This window comes from Lasioglossum baleicum, chromosome 6 (genome assembly GCF_051020765.1).
Source record: "Lasioglossum baleicum chromosome 6, iyLasBale1, whole genome shotgun sequence".
Lineage (NCBI taxonomy): Eukaryota > Metazoa > Arthropoda > Insecta > Hymenoptera > Halictidae > Lasioglossum > Lasioglossum baleicum.
The window spans coordinates 4,428,592-4,449,860 of NC_134934.1; the positions used below are offsets into that span (position 1 = coordinate 4,428,592).

Sequence of the window (21,269 nt, forward strand, 5' to 3'; positions counted from 1 at the left end):
ACAATTACTCAATCTTAAAGCTTTCGTGTAGATTCTCCGGTGATTGTTATTGTAAATGCACAAGTATGAATTTAATACCATGTAGAGCTGTACGTTGTCACAAAAATTCTAGTGACAATATTATATACACAATTGCATATTATTACTATACATTCTATTTATTGTGTGGGGCATAAGGAAACGAGTACTTGAAAATTGTGAATATTTTTATATTTGTAGTAAATTAGTCTTACACAAATAGGATAAAAGCTCTTGATCTCAAGCTTTCAGATTTTAACTTGTAAATAAGCATATATAGTGCAATGTCGGTATGAAAAAGCATTCAATGTTCACATAGATTATTTTTTTAAAGTTTAAAAGCCCACATTCATTCTCACTCTTCTCAATATGGTAACAAATTGCAGCCTCATAGCAAATAAATTGTTCCTAGTTAACTTTGTTCGTGCAACAATGCATGGAGTTTCATATGGAAAACAAAGCTCCATCAGCAGTACTTATTATCGATTTCTTATATTATTTATAAAAACTCTGATAGAGCTTCAATATTTGTATACATGCAATAAACATATTCATAAGTACAATTGTATATATATGTGACAAACAGCATTTATGTTCCACCCTTTGAAACCCAAATCTAGTGTTAAAAAAATTCATCTTTCAAACGAGAGATGTTTCTTTTTTATACCTCGAGTAAAACGTTTTCTTCTGAACAGTTATCGAATAAATTGAATTGAAATTGTTTAGGCAGTGATGTGAAGAGTAATTATACTATTATGCTTTAAATTATGCTCTAAATCTATCCACAAATCTATTTTGAGTGGCACGAGCTGATATATAAGTTTATTATGCGCCATTAAAATAAATAATATAAAATTAGCAGCACAGATTAGAACTTCTTTCCACCCTTCGATCGACTGTTACTCTATCGGGAGCATCTTGGGGTTCTTTTCCATGTGTTTTTTCCAATATTGCTTCCGCTAATTCACTAAATGCACGATCGATGTTGATGTCTGCCTTTGCAGATGTTTCCATAAATCTGATACCATGTTCTCTCGCTATCTGTAAAGTTACAGAAATTTATTCATTTCAAACATTCAGTTGCAAAATATAATTCATAATATCATGACAACTGAGTTTTCAATATTTTACCGCTTCTCCTCTTTCTGTGCTGACCACACGTCTCTCCTCCATGTCGCTTTTATTCCCTAATATCATCTTTTCTACATCTTCGTTTGCATGCTATAATAATAGAAAATAGAATGATACAGAACATGTTTTGTCTACTCGTATCGAACATACAAATTTTCAATTATGCTTACTTCATCGATATTTCTTAACCATTTCACGATATTTTCAAACGTCTTCTCATTGGTAATATCATAAACAAGCATAATACCCATTGCACCCCTGTAGTACGATGTCGTAATAGTATGAAATCTTTCTTGACCAGCAGTATCCCTGCAAATATATAGATTAAACAATGTTTAGATATATTTAATATTTCGCAACTTACCATATTTGTAATTTGATTTTCTTTCCTCTTAATTCCACTGTCTTGATTTTAAAATCGATACCTATGTAAAGAAGAACACAGAATTTAAGTGACAGAAAAGAGTGACATTTCAATAAAAACTATTTAATCAATTTTCAAGCAACATTTTTCATATATAGTTTCATATAGAGAGTTAAATAGCAATGTTTGATGCAACAATTAAATTCACGATTGTAACTGAACATCAATCAAAGTCCTCTCAAAAACTGAGCGATTAACGATCAATGTTTTTAATAAGCGATTGACGATCAACGAGTGATTTACAATGAGTAATTGCCGATTAAATTCATCAATCGATTAAACCAATCACCAGCAAGTTTGACGATTAAATATTTTTTAGTTGTTAGCATTGGGCGAACTAATTAAACAAAAAATTTGAATCGATTGACGTCCAACATTGTTTTGGTAAATACGATATTGCAATTTCATCTTAGCAGCATAACCTACTATGCCGAAAGAAATTTCCACTGTCGTATGATCCGGTTCGTAAGTCGTTCTTCTGTTAAATACAGACAATTAATTATCCGTAATTGTTTCTCTTACCTATAGTAGAAATAAATGTTGTGGAGAAGGCATAGTCCGAAAATCTAAACAATATACAGGTCTTGCCGACTCCGGAATCACCGATCAGTAATAATTTGAACAACAGATCGTACGTCTTTTTCGCCATTTCACTGTTGCTCCCCGTTAACGAGACGCCGAAGAAAACAAAACGAGTCGAACCTGTGGAGCACGATTCACAGTTTTTCCAGACGATGATGTTTCGAACATCGAACGCTCTGAACGATTATAGGTTTCAAGGTCGGACGAGGGCGCGTCTCGACGTCGAACGGGGCCTCTTTAACGACGGAAAAACCGGTCACAGGGGCTGACTATTAAAAGACAATACGACGTCACACAACAGACCAGCACGCAGAAGCATCAGGGTAACTTTGCACTTTGCGTCCTGACGGAGTTCGAACCAGTCACAAAGTGTATATCAGGCTAACCAATGATTTCTTGGTACATACGAACGTTTCATCGTTGTTACAATTCACGAAACTACACTACTACACCGGGTCCAAACTGCAAATATTCCATCTACCACGGGAGGTCACCACCACTGCAACAACGATTTTAAATTACCCGGATGTTAGAACAGAATGTATACATAAATCAGCACCGTGTTATTGCTTATTTTATCGATTTCGCACTGTTCATTTCTACTTGTACATATACATATATATATATATACACGTAACTGTACTTTGTTTGCTCTGTATCGATGCGTGTCGAAATGAAAACCGTCCGACGCTCTACGTGCTTTTCATTTTGTTCTTCACATAATTGTTATGTCAATAATAACGTGACAATGATATAATAAGTAGACTGCGGATCTTTATGCATTTATACTGAAAATTGAGTAGATGAAATTCAAAATTGTTGGAAAATTTAAAAAATTGAAGATGTCAATGTATGATTTCATTCAATTTGGTTTCTATTTCTAGCAATCGATGCAGATAATTTTTATTTTGCATAAAGATCCGTAGTCTAATAATAAGAAAACAAATTTTATTCTTTTTTTTGCAACAGTACCTTCAACTTCAACAGAGATTCCTGTATATATAATTCAACTCGAAATGGCGACTTTAGGGCGCCGATTCACAGTGGTATTTATCGTTTACCACATTTAGATATAGCGCGATGATGCACGTCGGATATTATGTATGTATGGTTGTTGTATCGTTGTGTATATATACCCCGACAGCACAGTCTGCCCGAGCCCACCGTCGGACCCAGCTAGCCGAGCCCCAGCCCGACACGTTACGGGCTAACGCAATGCTTGGCTCAGCGTTGAGACCAAATCAGGACGATTTAGCCTGGCCCCTGTGCACAAAAGGGCGCGATTTTCACCTGCCGGGGGCTCGAGCCCAGAGCCTGACGGCCGGGCTGGGATTCAGCCTGTTTTTGAGAGGGCAGCACGGTATCACACTAATGTGGCCAATCAGTGCTTCGATTGGGCCCAACTTTTCTCGCGCATGCGCGACACAGGGCGGGTCGCATCAATGTGGCAGTACTTTGCAAATGCGTAGCAGTCTCCCTTGTTACCGACAAAAGTATAATAAGTTAATAAATAAGACCTTTGAGGGCGATTGCTGCCTAGATTGACCTTTATTTGGCGTTTTTGACTACTGAAAAAACCCGTGTTTGTATTATCACGCAATGAGAACGCGAATCCCGCACCCTTGCAATCTTGCAAATCGGCTGAATCCTAGCCCGGCCGGCAGGCCCTGGGCTCGAGCCCTCGGCAGGCGGAAAACGCGCCCTTTTGTGCACAGGGGCCAGGCTGAAACCGAGCCGGTGTGCCGTCGGGGTATATGTGCCTGTGTGCAGAAACCTCTGATGCATCTAGCAACAAGTATAAATGAGTTTAAGATACCACGATTCATATACAAGGTATCTCATTCGAACTGTTATAATTTCTCAATTTTCTCACATCATTTCTGAATCATCTCACAATTTTTATTTTGCAAAAAATCCCCTGTGTAATAATAATTATTATTATTAATATTTATTTTCTGCCTTATATAGCTCCAAAATACGACTCGGTTTACGTAATACATGTACGTTTACATACAGCTAATTATGATTACAATATAGAAATATAACAAGAGAAACAATTGTTCGGAAAGCACGACTTTTTTCATGTAATCTACGAACGTAACGTTTCGAACAGTAACACACACGTCGTAGTAGATACATGACGGAACTACGCGCGGAAAATCAAATAATGGCGTCATCTATCTGCGATTTCAGACTGAACGGCAATTGCATCATCAATCGGTTCGAGACATGGGCGATAGGTGACACTACAATATCGTTTTCGCACGTTTTTGTCATTTGTCTTTGCTGTTTGCGTTGAATCAGTATCAGTATTGCACGAGTGTAAGCAGTGGTAAGCAGTAAGTACTGCGAAAAAAGCTGTGCCCGCGTGGGTCCGCGACGTAGTTCCCCACATTCGGCGAAGTAATATGGCAGCGAAGATGAATTACTTCGACCCACCGAGTTCAGCGAGTTCTGAAAGGTGAGTGGACAAATACTTTTGTCTGTGTATTTTTTTTATTTTCGAAAAGCAAACAGTTGGATCTTTCTCGTTTAGCGAAGACGGCGAGGTCTGTTTGGACGAGTCGGAGATAAGCCTGGTCGATGAGCTCTACGAAGAAGCTGAATACTATAAACGTTCTGACATCGGGACAACTACACCGCAGTCTCCTCGTCCGCCTTCCACTGGTAAAATTATCGCATTTCGCATGCTACGATCATCAACAATTTTCAAATATATTATTCCCAATGTCACGTTCGCTTTTCTCACAAGTGTCGGTATTTCGTTGATACGTTTCTTTACAATCGTATATGTATATGTATATGATACACGAATTTACAGTGCCAGTTTGGAGCACCTTCGTCTGGCAGAGAGGATGCACTTGGCAGAATGAAATAGAAACATTGTGCAATTTCAGGATGAAATCTAAGATTCCTAAAAGTATTATTCCTTGCTACCTTTATCCTTTCTCGCTATCCATATTTTCCTATTAACGGTATCTACAATTTCGATTATGACAATTAGACTGCGGATCTTTATGCAACACAAAAATTTGTTTGCATCGATTGCAAAAAATAGAAATTAAATTGAATTTCATCTACTCAATTTTGCTATAAATGCATAAAGAGAATCCATAGTCTAATGATGATTTATAGGTAGACAGCAGATCTTATAAGTTAAATAGAAATTTATTTTCTTTGTTAATATGTTTAACAGGTTGAAAATAATATACATAATAGTATTTTGAAATTCTTCTAATGTTTTTACTGTTTTAAATTACACCTACTCATATTTGGCAGAAATGCATAAAATCTGTTGTCTATTTATAAGATTGTAGCTAACAAAGTAATAGTAGAATTGATTCACAGTTAGTAAGAATTAAGTCAGATGTAAACTCCTGTTCTATTAGCTTTTCATTCTTTAATTGACTATGTCAGAACATTTAATGCAAACTGGAGAATACGTTATATATTTAAAACATTTAACTGTACGATAGGTTCTCAAATTTCACCAAGGTCACGAAGGCAGCGAACTACCAGCTTGTCTCAGTCTAGTAAAAAAACATCTGCCGAATCCATCCTTAGAAGTAAAACAAGAACGATATACACAGCTGGTAGACCACCATGGTACAATTCAGCGGGACAGCAAGTAGAACCTTTTGTAATAGGTTGGTAATATGTGTATATGAAATATGTATCTGTGAAAGGGTGCTTGAAATTATAATAGCCTTGTTTTAGGAATTTGTGGAGGCAGTGCATCTGGCAAAACCACAGTTGCGACGAAAATTATAGAATCCTTGGATGTACCGTGGGTAACGTTACTCAGCATGGATTCATTTTACAAGGTACAGAAAGCTGCTGTTTTTTATACACTAGACTGCTGATCTTTATGCATTTGTAGCAAAATTACATAGATGAAATTCAAATGAAGAAATAACATTCAATTTAATTTCTACTTCTTGACAGCGGATTTTATGCATTTATGACAAAAAATACTAGAAAAATTTAGACATGCTGTTACATTATTTGCGACCAATTAAACATTCTTCGAAAGGAAATCAATTTTTATTTCACTCCAGTTTGTTGCAATGCAGGTGGAAAATTTTTATTTTGCATAAAGATCCGCTGTCTACGTATCGCGCAAGTATTAACTACTGACAAATATTGGCAAATAATCATCGATGGCTTTTGATGCAGGTACTGAATGAAAAACAGCATGAAATGGCTGAACGTAACGAATATAATTTCGATCATCCAGATGCTTTCGACTTCAAGCTCCTTAAAACAACATTACAACGTTTAAAAGAAGGCAGAATGGTGGAAGTTCCTATTTATAATTTTGTAACGCATTCTAGGGAAAGTAGAACGGTAAGTAGATATTTCTGAACGCGGTCAATTTAGTAACGAGCCTGTGGTTGAGTCTATTGAATTCCTTCTTATCCCAAAGAAAACAATGTATGGTGCCAACGTAATTATATTTGAGGGAATATTGACATTCTACGATGTCGACGTTTTAAAGGTAAGCCATCGTATTGTCACGAAAGCAAGACGACTGGGGTGATCAGCGTGCAAAGGTACGAAAAACAAAAAGAACACAAATTACTGATCCGCTTTCTTCGATTGGTCAAGATGTGCGACCTGAAGGTATTCGTTGATACCGATGCCGATGTGAGGCTCGCAAGGCGATTGCGGAGGGATATATCGCAAAGAGGAAGGGATTTAGTGGGTGTCTTGAAGCAGTATAGCACAATGGTGCAACCAGCTTTTTACTATTACATTGCGCCGTCGATGGTTCACGCGGATATCATTGTGCCACGTGGCGGAGAAAACGAGGTTGCAATAGAGTTGATAGTACAACATATACATACCCAACTACAGCTGGTAAATATCAATTGTTTCCTAAATATCCGCTCTACTGTGTGTGTGTGTGTGTGTGATTGTAATTACAATCACTTCTTATTTTAGAGGGGTTTCAAACTCAGAGAAAAGTTAGCTCATTCATATATTGGTCAACCGTTGCCATCTTCTCTCTACATGCTTCCAGATACACCACAGATTAAGGGTCTGCACACATTTATAAGGAACAAGGAAACGTACAGAGACGAATTTATATTCTACTCGAAGCGTTTAATACGTTTAGTCATTGAATACGCGTTATCCCTATTGCCCTTCGAGGTTCGTATTGTCCAAGTATAAAAAGTAGAACTGTTCGAGAACCCGCATGTGCTTAGGAATCCCTAATATTTTCGAGAATAAAAACCAAATTAAATGCGTTCTCTGTTCGAAGGACGTAACAATAGAAACACCTCAAGGGGTGTTGTATCAAGGGAAACGCGGCGCCACGGATAAAATATGTGGTGTGTCTATTCTGCGAGCTGGTGAGACCATGGAGCAAGCAGTTAGGGATGTTTGTAAGGATATTAGAATAGGAAAGATACTTATACAAACGAACCAGCAAACTGGGGAACCAGAGGTACTGTTCACATTTTCTTTTCCTGTCGGAGACATCTTATAAATTGTTAATGTATGTTACAGCTGTACTACCTCCGACTACCAAAGGATATTAAGGACTACAAAGTAATATTGATGGACGCAACAGTGGCGACAGGTGCTGCTGCCATCATGGCTATCAGAGTTTTACTGGACCACGATGTGGCTGAAGAGAATGTGTTACTCGTATCGTTGCTTATGGCAGAATCGGGTGTACATTCGGTCGCCTACGCATTCCCGCATGTTAAAATCGTCACGTCCGCCTTGGACCCTGTGGTGAACGAGAAGTTCTACGTGTTACCTGGCATCGGCAACTTCGGCGATCGGTACTTCGGAACTGAACCATCCGCGATCGAGAATTAAAGAAGCTTAAGATGATTTCAGTTCTCTGATTATAGTTACTCGATCCGTTGTTACAAAGCAAGCGCAGTCGTATATTATATCTTTAATAAATTTGTGTTACGATCCGGGAGTATACCGAATGTATGTATCATTTATGTCTCGAGTCTATAGATTTGTACAAAGTTAGTTCGGTGATTGTGTTTATTCATTTTAATATATCGGTTACATAGTGAGTCAGGCATTAGAGTGGCGTAGTGTCTACGTTAGAACGTACATTGCCATTTTCTGCAGCGGCACCGGTGCTGCGTAATTGTCTGTAACCGCGAGCACTTGCCCGGCGGGAACGCCGCCAAGTATCCAAGTTTCCGGTGGTAATATCGCTCGGTTGGTTCAAAAGATACGTGACCAGTCGATCTAGCGCTGCCAAGTCCTCGCTCGTGTTACCAGAATTTTCTAAACTTTCCGGTGGTCGGTAACTGTCCGAGATCCCTTCAGCGTGTCCAATATTTGTAATATTACCCGCGTCGCTGGCTTGGAGACCCAATTTTGGAGTAAACTGTACCGAATCATTATATTGGTATTATTTCGTATACGCTTTGTTGAAAATAAAAGATTTACCCAGTTGGTGTTAATTTAGCTTATTACTTGGCTCTCTGCCGGTTTTCAGTATTTCACATTTAATAATGTACTCGAATTGTTCTTAAATGGTCAATTAAAATGCCGATCTTCTTGATAATTCTTAGGTTTGTTGATACGATTAAAATAGTTGCTCACCTTATTACGCTTGCAATTAGTAGATCATTGTAATTACCTGTTCAGGACCGTGTTGACCGTAACTTATTCTCTGCACTTTGCGGTAGGTCTCGTCGTTGATGGCTTCGCGGACTGCTTTGTTCAGCGTTTTCTCTAGCGCCCGTTGTTTCGTTTTACTTAATCCATCGTAGAAGCTGTATAAAACACCATTTCGTTCTTTATTTTTGTTAAAAATAAGGGAATTAAAAATTGCACAATGCAAAACTCTGTTCGTGGCTGTGAATTTGTGGCGCGCTCTAAAATTATTAGAAGCAATGCAGATAAACAGTAAATTGGGCAGAACTTTGAATCGGAAAAAACTTTCACGTTCCCGTAGGATGCGCCAAAATAACGGAGTTAAAACGAGAAATATTCTAGCATGACTGTATTATTGCGAAACAACTCGGTTGTATCGGCGCACCCTGTAAAATAATCTCGGGAGTCGTGTCGAGCTGAAACGGGCTGACATAAAATTCATTCGAGCCTGGCGAAGCAGTAATAAATTTAATTCCAGTCACCTCGAGTCCAGCGAGCTGTTATCTCGTGAAATATTTTTATCGCGGACCAGCCGGATGTCGTGTTCCCAGAATCGACGTAATTCCGGCGTGGACGTGTACGGGGCAGCGACTTCTTTAATCTGCGAGGAAACCACGAGTCAGTAATCGGCCGAAAGGAATCTGTGCATTATTCCAGTGTGCGGGGCGAAATGGAAAAGAAGCATTACAGAGATTGAACTCGTTTATGGTCTAGCATTACCGGCAGTAGCCCGGTTGCGTAATAGCTCGGCGATGCCGGGTTCCTGACATTTATCGTGAGAAATTACGTAGAGAAATTTTCGCTATCTTGTCCGATCTCGCGGGCATGATGGCTGCCGGGTCGATTCGTCGTGACCTTACTCACCTTCAGAACCATTATCGCGGTGATAAAGATACATATCACGTTGATAAAGGTCAAACACGCGCTGATTATGCCGTTGCAGAAGAACTCAACTGGCAAGTATTCCGTGTACACGTAGACGTAAGAGGTGTTGTAGTCCGTGTAGGTCTCGCCTTTAATGTGCGGCATTTTAATCGGCCGATAGATTAGCCATATGCACCCCAACGCCCAGAATAAGCCCTGCGAAAATTCGTTTAATCGTTCCGCGGCAAGTGCCGGTTGTAAAAACTTTACGACTCTTTTCAGATTAGTTGCTACTACTATTACCCCTCTATCTTATTATTTTTCACTCACACAATTCACCACGGGGGGTAGCAAGGAAGCGGATATGGCGACTCCAATCAGAGGTCCATTGCTTCCCTGTAATAGAGCCACGGCCACACCAGTGCCTGATGGAAGAGCCCATAACACACCCATCCAGAGGGACCTGTAATTGCCTCTGCGGGAAATATGTTTATTATTATATGTATAGGAAAAAGTTGTTCAGAATTAGAGCTTAAAAATTCGGCGGCTACGCGTGTTCGCGCGAAGTAGAATTGGTTGATCACGGTCAGACACGTCGGACGATGCCTATTCGATCGCGTGTCAAAGTCTTTGAAAAAAAAGGTGTTGAAAATTACCTGGCTTTCATCTCGTCGGTTGGCCAATCCCCATATCCCCAAGGCATCTCTGTAGTACCCAGAAGGAGGCCGAATATGAAACCAAAGAGTATAGAAAGAAATATGCCTAGCAACAAACTTTTCAGTCCGATAAATTGTAGATTCCTGTCGGCTATAATAGTACCGAAGGTAAACGACATCACGGGACCCTTTGAAAGCGTTATAAACATGAATAATCACGTTGTAAATGATTTCGAGTCGTGTGTTATGAAATGTTACCATTAAAGGCGATACCAACATGGCTGCGACCACGTTCGTTGCACTATTCTCGACGAGGCCTAGCGCCGCGAGACAACTGTAACAAATTGCAATAAGGATTAGTAGACTGCGGATCTTTATGCATTTATGCTATTTACGCTATTTTTATTTGTTTTGGATCTACAAAGAGTGTTCTCATTAAAAATAGGATTTTATATCATTGCTCTTTCTTAAAATTTGTCCATAAAAATTGGAAATTCTATAAATATCCGCAATGATTACTTTATATCGAAACGAAAGAACTTGACGATTCTTACTCTGCTGTGAGCACCAATAACACATAATCGAAAGATAGATCTCCTCCACTGCGAACGCCATCCACAACTTGTTTTACTGTCAATTTTGATCGTATCGACTCCACGAAATCTTTCCAAGCGTTCTTCCTATTCTCCGATTCTTTCCGTCTGAAATTTTAAATTTCAATTCTATATCTGCCGTTTCTGCCAGTGGTATGAATTTTCTTTCTCGACGGTAACCTTCGTGCCAAATCGTCCTTAATGGCGGCGGATCCAACGCTGCCAATGCCGCTGTACGTGCACTGTGTCGGAATCACACTGGGAAACGTTTAAAAATGTATCAAGCCATTTCGAAAACACTGCGCGGTTTGTTTTGAGGCAATGCTGAGATAAGTCACCTTACTATGGAGTTCATCTTCACGCCGATTCCCACTTCCGTGAGACAGTGCAGACAGTTTTCGCATGGTTCCCCAGCGGGGACCGGAAATATCACCTTCGTATCAAGAAAAGTGAAATTTAACCGGGAATAATGCAGCCGATAAACTGATTCCTTTTCTTACCTCGTAGTACATGTCTTCTTTATCCTTGCACCATACTATGTGCTCGACTTTCAGTTTCTTCAGCAACTCTTCCAAAACCTTCGATGACACCATACATCTCTCAGTAAATGATATATTATAAATAGACTGCGGATTTCTATGCAAAATAAAAATTGTCTGCATCGTTTGCAAGAAATAGAAACCGAATTGATTGTTATGTTTCAACAATTTTGAATTTCATCTACTCGATTTTACTGTGTATGCATAAAGATCCGCAGTCTGATTATAAAAATACCCCTTGCCGTATAACAACCAGTCGGACAAAATCTACTGGAAACGAATGTTATACTATTCTTTCGTTACCAATATTCAGGCATTAACCCTCTAATGTCAGTAACGAAATATTTTTATGATATTAAATAATGATGCATTATACAGCTTGAATATAAAAAAATTTGTTAAAAACAAAGAAATTTTACTACATGTTCGGCGTGCGACAAGGGGTGGAAAGTATTTCTGTATTTTGAATATACCGTTTCCATTGAGACGAAGACGGGGCTTCTTCCGCGCAGACCGGAAGTGTCGCATCCACGAGCTCGAGCTCGAAGGTACTTTCTTCCTCCGAAGTGATTGGTAATGGCAGTATCGTCCTCGTCGTCATCATTATCGAGCCTCAAAAGTTGTGTTCTCGTATTCGTTTCTCTGAGACGGACGTTTACCTTCGGCACGTCCACCGCTTTCTCCGACGTCTCATTCTTCCTTGGTCTCTTCAAAGGTTCGCCGAAGATCAATTCATGCTCGTAGTTAGTCGTTGGTATACAAACAAGAAACACGACTCCGCCTGGCATTCTATTCGCGAGAAATTAGTCGGTCCGGATTACCGATCTCACGATTTCGCGATCCACTACAGCCTCGTGCCACTGCTCGTATGAATCTCTAAGCCTCGAATAGATCTTCCGAAGTATCAAATTTAAATTAGCGGCCTGCTAATCGTTTTACTGCGTCGTATTTAATTGACGCGACGTCGGCGTTGTGTCAGGCGGTACTCGTGTCTTTCATTATACCCCGGAAATTAATTAATATATTTTCGAAATTTTCTTCGTGTTCTTAGAAATGTTCTCCATTTATTCTATTTGTTTCTTAGAATGAAGAAAACAACCCTCAGACGCTTCTTAAATCATACATGTATTAGGTCGTAAAATAAGAAATGCAGGATTTTTGGTCCTTTGTTTTAATTGTCTTAGTCTCTATTTAATTATGCTTTTGATATTTCATTTTGTTCAAATTTTTATTAAATTATTTGGCTTTTATTTCAGAATGTCAAAACGCGATTTCCGCATTATTTTTTTCTATGAGTTCAAACTAGGCGGAAGTGCCGCTCAAACGGCTCGGAATATCAACGAAGTATGGGGCGAAGGAAGTGTCAACGAATGCACAGTGCACAGCTTTATATTTTTAAATAATATTAAATTCTCTGTAAAATATTAATCTTAATACTATTCCCCTCAATAATATTAAAATCAATTCTCATAGTAATTTAGTGTTACTGTTAAACAGTATTAAATTTTCTATAAAATTAATTTTCCTATTATTGTTTTTATTAAAACAATTTATTAAAACATTTTAATAAAATTGTTTTTCGAGTGAGTTATAATACTTTAAAAACATTAAATCCTGCATTTCTTTCTTTACAACCTAATACATATGCATATATGTATATGTAATAACTAGAAAGCGGATCTTTATGCATTTCAGAAGATTAAAAAAATTTGAGAATATGTATTGTAATGTTGTTTCTAAAGTAAAAAGATCATTAAGGAATGAAATCAATTTTTATTTTATTCCTGCTTCCAACAATTAATGTAGAACATTTTTATTTTGCATAAAGATCCGCAGTCTAGTAATAACAAGCACTAGCTAACGGTTTATTTTTCGCAATATCGTAAAAACTACATTGAATTCATTTAGTTTAAAATAATGTTTTCCAATTCAAATTCAAGTCAATTTTCACTTGGACCACTTTCATAATTATGGGCATATGTATATGCTCTAAGGATCTCGTGGATCTAGTTCCAACATTTATCGTTCATCAGCGTAGAAGGCGTAAGTAAGTGATCGAGTTGCTGTTTGCGCTGTTACTATTATCATGTTTCTCCCATCTACGTCGTCGGATGGCGTCACCATTCTCTTTCTTAATTCTCAAATCTAAAATGTTGCTCAATAAATAGAGAAGGATGGTTACGTCAGTTCCCACTATTTAATCGACATTCATAATCTTGTTGGAAAGCGAGAAGTTCTCAATTCTAGGACGAATTGTATTCATGATGGGAAGGGGAGGTGAAAAGAAACAGACTGTCCTTTTTACGAAATAAACATTTATTTTAACAAATCAACAGCGTAAAGACTAGCGTCTAGAGACTAGTCTGACAGCTTGTCCGATCTAGATAACTAGAGGCCACCAGGAATATCCCGCGAAGGGAAATTTCGATCTCGTTCCGGGATTTTCACGAGAATTGACTTTTTACGTTTTTTTGTTGTTGTTTGTTTTGTTAAAAGCGCGTGTCTTGAGAAATCTGCGCGCGAAAGGAATATATTCCCTAAACGACAATCCTAGGAGAATCCTAAAAACCGCCTCTCTAATTAGTAATACTATTCAACGATTACTTTAAGAAAAATGAAATCTTAACGGTGTTTCGATCAATTCCATAAGTACATAGTCGCCGGCGAGCGTCAACACGAAATCGTCTTAAATTAGTCAACAGCCCCGGGGCTCAATTCTCATGAAAATTGGAAGTCTGATTTCCCTTTACACCCTCCCGTTAGTCGCATACCTCGACACGCCGATGTCTCTTAATTCCGTGTCCAATAAATGATGGTAATAATACGTCATCGTAATAACTTGCTACGTTATCCGCTATGAAAAGTTCCTTTATTTACATACGGTTGTTAATGATCGCTTTAGGTACTGAGCCTACGACTGTTTCCTCCGCGGCTGGTTTATTTAGTTTTTCTTGCTACTTGAGACTTTTTTTATCCATTTATTTCTTTATCTCGTATCATCGTCGTTATCATCATCATTATCATTATTTTAGTTTTAAGGCCATATTTAAGGAGAGGAGCGTTTTCGACAATTTCCATTTGTCTGTCGCCGTAAATGACTTCGACGATCCTCGGTAATATGTCATTTTGTTATACAGCATTTGTCCTTATGAAGTAGGAGCTGAATGCCAGAGACGAATTACACGTGGAATAGCAATGCAAAAAGTTTTGTGTAAATGCGTAACGTAAATTGTGTTGTAGTAGCTCCGAATTCAAATTGTCCAAAGAGACGTGCAAATGAAACTCGAAGTGGTTCAGAAGAATTTGATGTTAAATTCATTTAACCCCTTGCCGTATTTCAACGAGTCACACTCGTGATGAAGATTTTAAACAAAGTCTAACTAATACGAATGTTATGCCTTTCTTTCCAAATTAAATATTGAAATTTTCTCTTCTACGACACTGTTTTTGGGACAAAGATGTTTTAATCACTGTAACACTGATGTAAAGAAAAAAGATACGGTAAGGGGTTAAAGAGAATTATCGTCATGCTACGAAAGATCTACTGCGAATGTATCAAGATTTTACTGGAAATGGAGATTGATATGCACCGACGATATTTTTAACATTAATCACGTTTACGCAAACTCTTTTCACAATCAGTTTATCGCTTAATTTTAAACGGAATTCCATGCACAAGGATAAACCCTATACAAAAAGATATTAAGAAACACTCGTTTTTGTACGAAGCATTCTGCTTTACTATTATTTTCTTTTTAGAGATTCTTCTCGTGGGTGATCTAAGAAACGGTCACGTGAGGATCGTCATTGAAAACGTGACCGTCGACGAGTACGCCTGTTGCATTCAAAAATTGAGTTGCCCGTAGAGACTTTTACTCGACTCTGTTCTTCAATAATTCAACGAATTCAACGTAGGTATCCTGAATAAATTTTCCGCAAATTTCATTGATAATTGCAACCGTGTGTAACAGAAGCTCTATAGTATTTTATTAATACATTCGAAATTTTATCTTCACTGTAATACTCCACAAAAGTCTCTGTAGGAACTCGACGACTGAGAAATTATGTCGCCGGAAAGAAGATGTTGAAACTCTTGTTGTCGAGAATGTAATCTCGTTGTAGACGGATTTTATAGTGCAAGAATTTAGAAAAGACATCTCTGGAGTACCCAGAAGGATAGAAAGAAATATGTCTAGCAAGAAACTTCTTAATCCGATAATATTTTTTACCACGTTTAGCTGCACCTAGACTGTGGATTTTGTGCATTCATGATAAATAGACAGCGGATCTTCATGCAAAATAAAAATTTTCATCATGAATCAGTCGAAAAGCAGCCTCGATTATCTAACTTTGACGAGATTACTATACCCGCAACAGGAACGTTCGGATCCCCTTTCGTAGGGTTGCAACGTCGCGCATCTCGGCGGCGCGTCTAATTCTAGACTCGCATATCTACGAAACTGCGAAGCAAATCGCTGTATGATCTTCAGCGTGGCGCGTCGATGACCATGTGTCACGTGTCTGCCAGGGAAAACAAATAGAAGAATACACTAAGTCCTCGACTTATGCGTTTATTTCGTTTCCAGCGGTTCCTAAAAGGTTGTTAATACGATCTGCTTTGTACGTACTATGTGCGTGTACTGATTTGAAAGGGAAATTCAAATAAATCAGCTAGTTTCATGGAAGATTTTACACTCATAAATAGACAGCGGATCTGTATGCAAAATAAACATTTTCTACCCGAATTGCAACAACCTGGAGTGAAATTGAAATTTATTTTGTTCTCTTAATATTATGTTTAATAGGTTTGCAAATAATATAACACTATACTTAAATTCTTCTAATATGTTTACAATTCTAAATTACACCTCCCCATTTTTGTTATAGATGCATAAAATCCGCTGTTTACTCATAAATAGCTGAATCCCTACGCTGTACACAAGCGAACACTTTTATCTTCGCTTCTGTCACATATGTGCCGACAAAGCTCTCGTTTTGGCAATCAAAAAACGAATTTCACAGTTCGGGATTAGTTTTCTGATTTGCTTCTAAGAAGTCGCGTAAAACGAATCCGCATAAGTCGAGGACTTACTGTAGACCACAGCTCGCCAGAGAGCGATCATCGCCCTCGGTGGTCAACACGTAATCGTGATCTCGCGTCTCGCCATTCGTTCGGAAAACGGTCTGGTCTTGTCTCGTCTCGCATTCGGACCGGCATTGTGTACCGGTCGCCGCTAGGATACTTCTAGGAATCTTAAGGCCACGATACCAAGTCTCGTCAGCGATCATTGCGAGAGTCTTGCGGGAGTACGCGCGGTGTCGTTTAGATCCGACACCCGAGGGGAAAAATTCGGACCCTAGGAAAATGGCACACGCGCTACCCCGGCGGATCGATCTATCAGCACGCGGAGAAGCGGAACAGCGTTGAAGATCGATCGAGAATAGCTCTTCCGTGCGTGACGAAGTGCAGAGGAAGTGCATTCGGAAAATGAAACACGGAAAACCAGCCGTTCCCCCGGTCTATCGTAATTCGACCATCGGTCGCGCGTGGAGGAAATGGTATCGGTTAAAAAAATAGCTTTCTCTCTCTTTCTCTTTCTGACCCCTCTCTCTCTCTCTCTTTCTCGCGTCTTACCACCGATTTTCGAGCGAGAAGATCGATGGTCCGAGTATCGAATGGATCACGGTATGGGACATCAGAACGATTCCCATCCTCGATCGACTCCACTCGATCGACGCCTACCCTTTACGATGCCCTATAAAATTATGGGGGTAGTGTAGCGTAGACGCGGGAAAAGCAGCGAGAGCTTTGTCCTCGATAGCTGCCATCGATAGCAACGTAACCTCGACTCGGTTTTGTCGTCCGGCGAGCCAGAAAGGGACATTGTGTTCAGAAAATTTCCGAAAATATACCGACGACTAATATGTATACTCCACTACTCTGTTGAAAACAATACGACGGGTGGAATATCTAAGTCTCGTACGTCTCGCAATCGTTCTTCGTTAGAGCTTCGAGGAGACACGTCGGGTGAGACACCGGTGGTGTGTCTTTTTTCCCGCGTCTGCGCGCCGACACGGCCCCTCGACCCGGAACAAAAATATTCGTTCTCTGAAAATGGAAAACTAGCTACGCCCCCGAAGAACTGGTTTCGTCTTGTCTGCGTGCGAACGAAAGCATCAAGGTAGTCAACGAACATACTTTCCGTCGTCGTGGTCCTGCAAAAAGGAGAGGCTGCCGATTTAGCCAAGGCGGCGGCGGCTGGTCCTCTCATCGCGTGCTAGAACGGTCGTCCTCGAGATCGAGCGCCGATCGGCATGGGTTCAGCAACTGTTTAGGAGAAAATCGCTGGAATAAACGCGAGCCTAAGCTCTTCAGACGGGGGCGCTGGGTCGTCGCAGGAGAGACGAGAGCAACGAGCGTCGAGGTGGTCGCCGCCACGGACGACGCAGCCGGCGCTCGTCGTCCGCGTGAGACGACGTCTGCTCCTCGACGATCCCCAAGGGTCAAGCCTTCTCTTCCTCCTCGTCGATGTCTTCCGACGATTCGGACGAGTCCGTGATCAGGGCAGTCGACAGGCTCGGTACCTGGGCCGAGTACGGGAACGAGCTCATGCGGTACTTGTGCGGGGGGTTCCAACACTCCGGCAGCGAATGAGAGCCATCATCAGTCATCTTGTCCGACTGCGACGTCTCCATCGAACCCAGCTCCATCATCGACACCCTCCTTGCCGGACCCTTCTTGCTACCTGCAACACCAATGCTGTCCGCTTAATACTTTACCCACCGGAAGCCTATTAACCCTTGCATAGTGAACCGGGTATCCATTTACTGTATTTCTTTCAACAATTTGTTAACCCTTGCCGTACATTTCCTTTTACAAATACAGTGATTAGAACGTCTTTATGCATAAGAATGTCGTAGAAGGAAGACATCTACATTTATTTTAATGCTTAAATATTGATTACAAACGAATCAAATTTTATTTGTTAGACTTTGTTAAAAACCTTAATCACGAGTCTGGCTCGTCAAAGTACGGCAAGGGGTTAATGTCCCTCTAAAAAATATTAGAAAATTTCTCTGAATCTCCATTCTTTAGTCGCTAATATATTAATTTATAGTCTTATAATGAGAATTTGTGCAAACATGTTAAATACGAAAAGGTTTTAAATAATCTGTATATTTCGGTTGACTATACAAGGGTTAACGAATCTCCTTTCGCGCTATAATCCCAAATGAAATGATTTGGTTCACGTTACTCGAGATGACTTGTTGTTAAAATTAAACGTACGTGTATTAACACGTACTTAACTTTTCGTTGTTAGCACCAAACGTAGAAAAGGATATAGTGGGTAAATGTAATATACCAACACCAGCACACGATCAAAAGCAAAAAGCATGAAGAACGGTATCAAAACAAAAAATATATATCTTGTACCTACAAAAGTATGATAAACGTAATTTGGCTTTGGTCTGCAGGATAATCGTGGACCAATTTATAAAAACTACAATGAAGTAGAGTATTCCCTATCGAGGTTCTCGCCAGATTCTAAATAAAATAAAAATCATAAAAGTGTGATTAAATAAACAGAAAAAAGGAGAATTAATGTTAAAAGATAGTCTTGTCGAGACTTGACGATAGGAAGAATGCTTACTCGAAGCCCTCGAGGGTGAGTCTGTCTGCTCCGTCAACAGAAAGTCTTCACGCTTGTCCAAAATATCTTGATCTATACTGCTGGAGGTGCAGACGCTGTCGCGACGGAACAGGCCAATCACTGACTGAACCTTCGGCTGCTCGATTCCACCTGCGATGCAGAAAATTTGTTACCATTGCGAATCAACGTTACGCTGCAGGATGTTTCATTTATCTTGTCGATTCGAGTAAGAATAAACAAGACACCCTGTACACGGTGCACGGAAACGAGAGAAAGCAGTGCTTGAGAAAGAGAGGTCAAACAGAAAAGTGACTGTTCTCAAAGGCTGAGTTCGAGCACGGCAACAAAACCAAACGAATTCGCATGTTGTTCTCGTGTGTAGCGAGCGAGTGCGCGTGTAGATGTGTGTATGTGTGTATGTGCGAGATCTGCGAGAGGGGATTGGGTAACCCAAAGTTCGAAGAAAGGAGCGCATTTCCTATACAGACGTCAAGAAAGAAAAACGTAAAAACGACAGGAAATCTGGAAAGATCTGATGCGTGACATTTACATGTTCTCCAACCGGAAGTGGACGTTTATCGCAGTCCGAAGGTATCCCCCGGCTTCGTAAGCTGCCCTCGTCTTCAAAAATATGGATCCCCTGTAAAGTAGTGGATTTTTCACCATCCACGTACCTGGCATTCGACATTTAGCCATCGAATCGATACATTTTTAGTTTATTACACGACGATATAGCTCTGAAATTTCTTACTTAGACGCAACATCAAATTACGGTGTAGCAAAGCACTACAGAAACTGAGTAACTTGTTTAAAAACCTTCTATTTCCATGTGTAAGGCATTACCCGACCCCCAATAAAAAAATTAACGAGAGATTCAACCAAAACAAAGCAGTGTCGAACAGTTGTTTCTCTTTTTTTTTGTTTTAAATATAATACAACCAAAATGTATGGCTTCTATCGGTGAATAGAATTGCAAAGAATAAATGTTGTAGTGTATTAACACGTTGACTGCGTGACGCAATTTATGCAGGGTAAGTCTCACGAAGCGTGATGCTGGGATTTTGTAGAATTTTTTAGGACGTTCGCTTGGCAGTTAGCGTGTTAAAGGTGTAGATCAGTGATGGGCACGGCAGGGGCCCCTTAAACGCCTGGTTCCCCCACCAACCTCTCTTTCTGTGCATCCCTTCCTCCACAGTAACGGCGGATGGTGGTGGGGGACATAGTGGGGACGTTTTTATCTGAATTGAGACAAAAATGTGCCCATCTCTGGTGTAGATCGTTTAACTGTATGACGTGTCAGCCAATGAAATCAGTGTAGTGTCGCTACTTTATCTCTGCTGCTATTTGGTCCTACGGCCGCAATGGAGTGTCAAGAACGGTGTACACATTAGGCATTGCTCCTGTAACCTCACCTAAGAAGGTAGCCGAAGGGGAGCTATACGGTAAATACTCTTTGTTGGAACACCAGGCAGGGAATTCGTTTTGTTTCAGAGGGTGTCCAGAATCATAGTCATCCTCCCTCTTCCACGGTAGCATGGTCTCGGTAGCGGTGGGCGTCGTCACCCGGTAGGTTTCTAGAATTCGAAAATCGAGATGACTAGCAAAATTTCAATCGGTACAATTGACGAAATCGTAAAATTTGAAGCAACGTAATCTGAAGGAAACTTCGAGTGCATGCATACTCCATTAACTCTTTAAATAGTCAAAGAGAAAATGTTTAGTGAAAATTATATTCGTATTGTTGTACGTAATACTTAACCTCCGGATGCATAGGGCAGATATAGGACACCTACCTTGTCACTTAAAAAACCTCTTTTGCTTATTTTATTAACGATCGTTATTTCTATTAATTTATTTCATCATCAGTAATCTAAAAAACTCTCTTCGCCACCTGTGTATATGTGCAGCTACACCGGGTGATTCACGAGAAACAGGCGAGAAACAGTAGAGCAAAGTTCTACTGTTACACTATGACCTTCAAATAACCTTGAACGAGAAAAATTTATGATAAAGCAATAATAACCTCAAAAATGTGCAATCAGCTTATTGGAATTCAATGGAATGTTCGAAATTCTGTGCTATTTAAAAATCATCGATGACCTTCAAAAGAGCTTGAAACCGACAACAATAAGAATATTTTTTCCTATTACCATATTGGTCTCCTTTAACAG

At 39.7% G+C, this 21,269-nt stretch overlaps 4 protein-coding genes and 1 long non-coding RNA gene across 14 annotated transcripts in view; 2 read left to right on the forward strand and 3 right to left on the reverse strand.

Annotated features, from left to right (window-relative positions):
* Nucleotides 1-193: 193 nt before the first annotated feature.
* Rab10 (RAS oncogene family member Rab10) lies at nucleotides 194-3,280 on the reverse strand. 4 transcript variants are annotated; one of them, XM_076425575.1, is made up of 7 exons: nucleotides 3,128-3,280; nucleotides 2,563-2,654; nucleotides 2,096-2,424; nucleotides 1,514-1,574; nucleotides 1,320-1,458; nucleotides 1,150-1,239; nucleotides 194-1,059 (listed from the first exon to the last, which is right to left on the reverse strand). In XM_076425575.1, exons 3-7 carry the CDS (start codon nucleotides 2,220-2,222, stop codon nucleotides 874-876), a joined length of 603 nt encoding a protein of 200 aa, XP_076281690.1. In that variant the 5' UTR covers nucleotides 2,223-2,424; nucleotides 2,563-2,654; nucleotides 3,128-3,280; the 3' UTR covers nucleotides 194-873. The 4 variants fall into 4 exon arrangements, with proteins under 4 accessions (XP_076281690.1, XP_076281688.1, XP_076281691.1 ...); XM_076425573.1 differs by having other exon boundaries at nucleotides 2,096-2,654; XM_076425576.1 differs by lacking the exon at nucleotides 3,128-3,280 and having other exon boundaries at nucleotides 2,563-2,762.
* On the forward strand, nucleotides 3,281-4,487 carry LOC143209648 (uncharacterized). The gene is made up of 2 exons (XR_013009123.1): nucleotides 3,281-3,988; nucleotides 4,349-4,487. It is a non-coding gene; the product is annotated as an uncharacterized LOC143209648 (long non-coding RNA).
* On the forward strand, nucleotides 4,423-8,099 carry LOC143209639 (uridine-cytidine kinase-like 1). Of its 2 annotated transcripts, XM_076425567.1 has the most exons (10): nucleotides 4,423-4,616; nucleotides 4,692-4,822; nucleotides 5,632-5,802; nucleotides 5,873-5,979; nucleotides 6,332-6,502; nucleotides 6,582-6,653; nucleotides 6,764-7,015; nucleotides 7,100-7,309; nucleotides 7,422-7,607; nucleotides 7,670-8,099. In XM_076425567.1, exons 1-10 carry the CDS (start codon nucleotides 4,564-4,566, stop codon nucleotides 7,985-7,987), a joined length of 1,671 nt encoding a protein of 556 aa, XP_076281682.1. In that variant the 5' UTR covers nucleotides 4,423-4,563; the 3' UTR covers nucleotides 7,988-8,099. The 2 variants fall into 2 exon arrangements, with proteins under 2 accessions (XP_076281682.1, XP_076281683.1); XM_076425568.1 differs by lacking the exon at nucleotides 4,423-4,616 and having other exon boundaries at nucleotides 4,697-4,822; nucleotides 5,862-5,979.
* LOC143209638 (uncharacterized) lies at nucleotides 6,728-13,604 on the reverse strand. The gene is made up of 12 exons (XM_076425566.1): nucleotides 11,920-13,604; nucleotides 11,408-11,485; nucleotides 11,246-11,340; nucleotides 11,088-11,165; nucleotides 10,869-11,015; nucleotides 10,573-10,648; nucleotides 10,315-10,502; nucleotides 9,989-10,133; nucleotides 9,659-9,874; nucleotides 9,277-9,395; nucleotides 8,778-8,913; nucleotides 6,728-8,522 (listed from the first exon to the last, which is right to left on the reverse strand). The coding sequence occupies exons 1-12, from the start codon at nucleotides 12,232-12,234 to the stop codon at nucleotides 8,208-8,210; spliced, it is 1,908 nt and encodes a 635-aa protein (XP_076281681.1). The 5' UTR covers nucleotides 12,235-13,604; the 3' UTR covers nucleotides 6,728-8,207.
* A 140-nt stretch (nucleotides 13,605-13,744) lies between these two features.
* The window catches only part of Nhe2 (Na[+]/H[+] hydrogen exchanger 2), a 35,943-nt gene continuing 28,418 nt past the window's right edge, over nucleotides 13,745-21,269 (reverse strand). For 4 of the 6 annotated variants that reach the window (XM_076425562.1, XM_076425560.1, XM_076425561.1 and 1 more), the window contains 3 exons: nucleotides 20,511-20,672; nucleotides 19,099-19,248; nucleotides 13,745-18,192 (listed from right to left, as the gene is read on the reverse strand). In XM_076425562.1, coding sequence (XP_076281677.1) covers nucleotides 17,951-18,192; nucleotides 19,099-19,248; nucleotides 20,511-20,672 — 554 coding nt within the window. In that variant the 3' untranslated portion in view covers nucleotides 13,745-17,950. Of the gene's footprint in view, nucleotides 18,193-18,231; nucleotides 18,993-19,098; nucleotides 19,249-19,648; nucleotides 19,739-20,510; nucleotides 20,673-21,269 lie in introns of those variants that run through there. The other 2 variants (XM_076425563.1, XR_013009122.1) reach the window with 2 other exon arrangements.

Excerpts from the sequence above, each read along its gene's own strand:
- Rab10 (XM_076425575.1), bottom strand. The coding sequence starts at position 2,222 with ATGGCGAAAAAGACGTACGATCTGTTGTTCAAATTATTACTGATCGGT. Across the intron at positions 1,575-2,095 it reads AACATTTATTTCTACTATAG|GTATCGATTTTAAAATCAAG; the intron begins GTAAGAGAAACA and ends TTCTTTACATAG. Across the intron at positions 1,459-1,513 it reads AAAATCAAATTACAAATATG|GGATACTGCTGGTCAAGAAA; the intron begins GTAAGTTGCGAA and ends ATATATTTGCAG.
- LOC143209639 (XM_076425567.1), top strand. The coding sequence starts at position 4,564 with ATGGCAGCGAAGATGAATTACTTCGACCCACCGAGTTCAGCGAGTTCT. Across the intron at positions 4,823-5,631 it reads TCCTCGTCCGCCTTCCACTG|GTTCTCAAATTTCACCAAGG; the intron begins GTAAAATTATCG and ends ACTGTACGATAG. Across the intron at positions 7,608-7,669 it reads AGCAAACTGGGGAACCAGAG|CTGTACTACCTCCGACTACC; the intron begins GTACTGTTCACA and ends TGTATGTTACAG.
- LOC143209638 (XM_076425566.1), bottom strand. The coding sequence starts at position 12,234 with ATGCCAGGCGGAGTCGTGTTTCTTGTTTGTATACCAACGACTAACTAC. Across the intron at positions 11,166-11,245 it reads AAGATGAACTCCATAGTAAG|TGTGATTCCGACACAGTGCA; the intron begins GTGACTTATCTC and ends AACGTTTCCCAG. Across the intron at positions 11,016-11,087 it reads AAGGACGATTTGGCACGAAG|ACGGAAAGAATCGGAGAATA; the intron begins GTTACCGTCGAG and ends TTAAAATTTCAG.